This window comes from Neophocaena asiaeorientalis, unplaced genomic scaffold, assembly GCF_003031525.2.
Source record: "Neophocaena asiaeorientalis asiaeorientalis breed wild unplaced genomic scaffold, Neophocaena_asiaeorientalis_V1.1 scaffold264, whole genome shotgun sequence".
Classification (NCBI taxonomy): domain Eukaryota; kingdom Metazoa; phylum Chordata; class Mammalia; order Artiodactyla; family Phocoenidae; genus Neophocaena; species Neophocaena asiaeorientalis.
In genome coordinates, this window is record NW_020185332.1 from 485,345 (window position 1) to 490,684 (window position 5,340).

The following is a 5,340-nucleotide window of genomic DNA, read 5'->3' on the forward strand; positions in this document are numbered from 1 at the left end:
ATCCCCCTCACAGAAGCCGTCTGGGCCTTGAGTGACACCCACCACCCATGCCCACACCTGGGCTGGGGGCTCTAATGCATGAGTGAGACAGAAAGCAAATCTACAGACTTGGGACATCAGACACACCAGCCAGTGAGGAACCGCAAAGCTTTCAGGAGGGACTTTACCAGCACCCACACCCCGCTTCGTTCCAGCAAAACGACCTGCACAGAGATTGGAAGCATCCTAGGCAAGTAAAAAAGAGACTGCACCCCAAGACACGGGGATTTAGAATGTCAGAGATCCCCCCCAACTCAATTTCTTATCTTAACTGATGGGGCAAGTGGGGTGGAGGCAGGTAAAGGGCCCACCCAAGACCACACAGGGAGGCAGGAGATGTTATCCTTCTTCAGCCGAACAAAGGGGGAGGCCAGTTCAGGACCAACAGCAAGTTACTTTTTAAAAAAAACAACAGTTATCATTCACATACCCTAAGACCTACTCTTTTAAAATATACAATTCAGTGGTTCTTAGTACATTCAGAGTTGTGAGACCAATACCACCAACTAATTACAGAACATTTTCATCACCCCAAAAGGAACCCTGCCCCATTCACAGTCAGTCCCTATTCCCCCAACTCCCAAACCTCAGGCAACCACAAATCTACTGACGATCCTCGTGGGTTTGCCTATTCTGGATGTTTCACACAAATGGATTCCTACAACAGAAGGCCTTTTGTGTCTGGCTTCTTTCACTTAGCATACTGGTTTCCAGGCTCTTCCATGCTGTCACTTCTATCGTACTTCATTCTTGTTTATGGCTGAATGATATTCCACTGGGTGACTATATCACACATTTTATTTATCCATCTGTCAGCTAATGGACATTCGGACTGTTTCCACCTTTTGGCTCTCAGGAATAACGCTGCTATGAACAACACTAAGGAACCTTTAACTGGCACCTCGGCCTCACTCCAACACATCCACCCTCCCTCCACAGATCTGGGAGGATGGAGCCCCAGGACATGAACTCAGGTGGGACAAAAGGTCAGAAGAGAAAGTGTAGGCTGCCTCCAGGCCCTCTGTCCACACTCCCATCTTAGAAGCTATCTTAGTACTTAGAAAAGTTGTGTTGATTTCTAAATAATAACTTACGTTCTCTAAACTTTAAGGGGAGAACTCTTAGAGCCCTGCAGGCCTCTCAGAAAGAAATGATCATAGGCAGGAGGGAGGGAGGGAGGGAGGGAGGGAGGGAGAGAGAGAGATCAGAAACTCCAGCCCCCCCAGACAGCCAGCCTCAGGCATCAACTTCAGGAATCTCCTCCAACTTCCTTCAGAAGTGAGAGCAGTCAGCCAGGGGCCGAGTGTACCAGAAGGCTAGCGCTCAGCCCAATGCAGCTCAGGCTCTGGTTAGCCCCCAGGGGGTACTTAGCCTTTCGGGATCTAGACCCTAATTCTAAAGCCAGAAGAGTTCACAGCCTCTCCCACTGCCTGGTAACCTTTCAGTTGAAGACATTACCTTCCACCCCGATCTGTGCAGCCTAGCATCTTGCTTAGGAAAGGTCCACGCGCCTCCCTGGGCCTCCCAGCTTTCACCCTCCCAAGGGGTGCCCTCCTGGGTGCCTTTCCCCTCCAGCCCCAGGACCTGAAGGCTCAACCCCAAGGCCCAGGGTGGGAAACACAGAAGAGAAGCTCCTGGTGCTTTAAGGCCGGCAGAGCCTAATTGCCCAGATTCCCCCGGCAGCCAGATAAACAGCGCGGCAGGCTGGCGCCAGCAAGAGGCACACTGCACATTATCACCCCTTCCTCACCTCCAAGGAGGAGCTCGGAGGAGCAGGGCGGGCAGGGCCGAGGGGCCGCCAGAGGGGCCGCCAGAGGGGCGGGGCGGGGGCTTGGAAGCCCAACTTGAAATTGATCTCATTTCAAAGGGATAATGCCAGGCCAAATAAAAGGAAAACTTTCTAGCCCATTCTAATTCCTATAGTCCTGGCCTGGGAACCCTGTGTTTTCCTAGGCGGCCTCCTCCAGTCGTTTAGAAGTTCTCTCTCGCTCCGTCTCTCTTTCCCTGGCGCAATTTGGATAATAGTAATTTACTGAATATAATTACAGAAAAAAAAAAGTGGTGAAGCAAAGAGCAGGAGATTTATTCCAAAGTTAATGGATACTTTCGGGAGAAAGGAGCTCTATAAACACAGGTTAGAACTGTGATTAAAGTATTTCTCCACATTTCCGTCCACATAGGCACCAAGCTCAGCGAACTGGCTTTTCCAGGGACAGAAAGATACACCAGAGGGAGGGAAAGCTAGGGCCTGACTCCCACGGGAGCGGGAAGCCCAGGGCAGAGCTGGGCACACAGGACCCCACTTTCTGAGACAAGCATGGGGGAGAGGGCAGGGCTGTGTCACCTGGAATCCTCCCAGCAGACCCTCAGAGACTCTGTTCACCACTCGCTCGCTTTACAGATGAGAAAAGAGGCCCAAAGAGGGGAATTGGCCCCAATGCCCCAAAGCAAGTTGAAAGATGAAGCAGGGTTTGCCCTGAGCAGCAGGGGGCCGCACTGCCCAGAAAGGGGCCGTCTCACTAGGGATCCCGGTGGGGGCCTGGGGGGCACTGGGGGGCCGGTGGGTGTCCCTCAGTTGGCCCGCTGGGTGTTCCAGCGTACTCTCTATGGGTGTACCTGCCCCAGTGCCCCAGCCCTCTCCCCCAGAGCCCGGGAAGGAGCAGTCTCCTTATCAGGACGCGCACGGCTGAGCTCCAGCTATGCACCCGCCCAGCTCCGGGAGCCAGGCTGGCGGCCAGGAGGCGGCGGTGGGGTGGACAGCAAAGGGCTCCCCCAGTCCTCAGTCCTGGCGGCCCAAGCCATCAGGCATGGGATGGAGCAAGAGGGTCAGCCTGGTGCCTACCGGAAACTCTTCCCAGACCACCAGTCCTCCCAACGGCCCCCGGGGTGGCTTGAACGCGGTGTGGGGGGCGGGGCTTCGGCAAATGAAGTAGCAGGAGAACAGGCACAGTCCCTGCAACAGCGCCTCCTTCTGGGAGGAGGAGAGGAGTCACGTGCCAATGCTTAGTCTGGAATTTTGAGGTGGAGAACGTTTCTAGAGCCGCCCGCACCGACCCACAGAAAGACTAAGAGGAGAGGTTACTCCTCGAAGGTCAAGTTGTCGATACCGGCCGGGCAGAGCCTAGGACCAGGTCTATGGGTCAGAACCATTCCACTGCAGTTTGCCCATCAACTTAAAACTGCTCAAGGCCACCAAACTCAAACCAAGACCCAAGCTGACTTATCCAAGGAGTACGGGCAGGGTGGGTCCTGCCTGTCTCCAGTTTTCTTTACCCCACCCCTTCCCACCCTCACACCTCAGCCTGCCTGGTACCCTGACTCCCAGCGGGCCCTCTCCTCCTCCCCCTCGACACCCACCTCCCCTTACCCATCCATCCTCCAAGGCCCCGCTCCAGGTTAGAGCTGTGAGGCTCCTAGAGGTGCTCCTGTTACATGCACACCCCACAGTGGTCTGAGAGTTCAGACCCTCTGGCCTGGCCCTGCTTCCCCCATCTCTGTCCCAACTCTCCCCCCCGCCACAACCCGAAGATTCTGTTTCTTGAGGGCATGGATCCTACTCATATCTCCACTCTCCCCACTACAGCACCCAGCATGCTGCCTGGCACAGAGTAAGTGCTCAACAAATACTCGCTAGCAGACTGATGTGGTGAGAGAGGAAATGCCCAGCGGGGCCTTCTAGAAGAGCAGAGGGGCCCCCACCAATTCTCTCCCCCTGAAAACGGGACCAGGGACAGGGCAACCACAAACAGGGCCCTCCTCCTCAGAGGCAGGGAGGAGCCAGGGTGGAAGAGGAGAGAAAGCCACTTCCAGGGAAAGCTGTCAGAAGAAGAACAAGGAGCACAGAAAGCCCGCAGAGGGCCACAGGCCAGCGACTGCCCAAAGCCCCTGAGAATCAGGCCTGGAGTTGACCATGCGGGGCGCAGGGCAGCCAGATCAATGCTGCCTCTCCCCACCCCAGCCCCCATCAGTGCTCTCTCTTCAGGAACCACCAGTGAGGCACCGTCCTTCCCCTCCAGCCACCACCCCAGACACCAACAAGACACCTGGGACCAATCCATGCTTCTAGCCCCACCCTCCCCTTCCACGCTGGGAGTCAGGAGACCTGTGTGATCTGACCCTCTTAAATGCCCCCAGGCTGGGTGCTGCCTCTCTCCAGAGGAGCCAGGCCACAGGAACTCAGAGCCTGCCCAGGCCCAACAGTCTATAACCCTCAGAGAGTCCCATCCCTGCAGAACCCCCAGTGCCACTTAAGATGCATACACCCAGAAGATGCTACAGGCTAAAAATGTGTGATCCCTGCAGTGCAAGGGAAGGGGGCGCTGGGGGGGGTGTGTGAGGATGCAAGCTTCCGGCCTGCCTGGAGTCTCCTTCTGTCCTCACCTCTGCTACAGCACCCAGGGCCTGCTCAGGTAAGCAGGACTGGGTAGATGGTGTGTGCAGAAAAATCCCAAGAAGAGGACAAAGAAGGGGGGCAGTTCTCAAAAGTACTAAAATATCCAGCTTCCTTCCCTACCTAGACACTTCCAGGACCCTCAGCTCTCTAGAAAAGCTGGGCACAGGATTGAGAATCATGATGACAGAAGGTCCTGGCATTGGACACCCAAGGGATGCTGGCAACAATCAAGAGGCAAGAGAGCAAGAGAGTGGTCTCCACTCTTGAGAAGGGTTACCCCGCAAAAGCTTTGCTCCTAAGTATAGACAGGAACAAGCAGGACAGTTTACAAACACTTTGGACTCTGGCCATGAATTGCCTACACCCAATTTCACGACATATATCTACCTGGATACGACAAAGCATAATATACCGTAGGTATAGGCATACACACACAAATGCTACAGGCCCGGGCACGGACTGGGGGTAAATAGGCTTGGAGGAGGGGGGCGCTCAAGTCTTTGGCCTCTTCTAGACCTGCGCTCCTCTTCCACCGTCTGGAAAGCCGGAGCCTGCCTCAGGTCCCTGAAGCTGAAGAGAAAACTCCAACACGCACCCTTCTGAGTTTGCCGGAGCCTTAAGACGAAGTTGCCGTGTGCGCCCACATCCCCACTCCCCGGCTTTCCTGCCAGCGTGAGGCGCCTCCACTGGGAGCTCCCACGCTCCAGGGGCACCCGGGGGAGCACCCGCAACCCGCCGCCCGTCGGCTCCAGGGCCGCCCCGGCCAGGGGGTCGCCGGCGTCCCGGGGCGCGCCGGCGGCGTCCCGCTCCGAGAAAAGACAGCAGGTCACCGTCTCGCAATCACTTTCGGGCAGCCAGCCCCGGCCTCCCGGCTCCGCCACGTCCAGCGGGGAGCCCCCAGAGCCGGC

The 5,340-nt window shown here is 56.2% G+C and overlaps 1 protein-coding gene across 1 annotated transcript in view; it reads right to left on the bottom strand.

The window, feature by feature from the left end:
- The window catches only part of SMAD6 (SMAD family member 6), a 75,524-nt gene that overhangs the window by 68,914 nt on the left and 1,270 nt on the right, over positions 1 to 5,340 (bottom strand). The window contains 1 exon segment of the mRNA XM_024735140.1: positions 5,028 to 5,340. This exon segment is cut by the window's right edge and continues 19 nt beyond it. Coding sequence (XP_024590908.1) covers positions 5,028 to 5,340 — 313 coding nt within the window.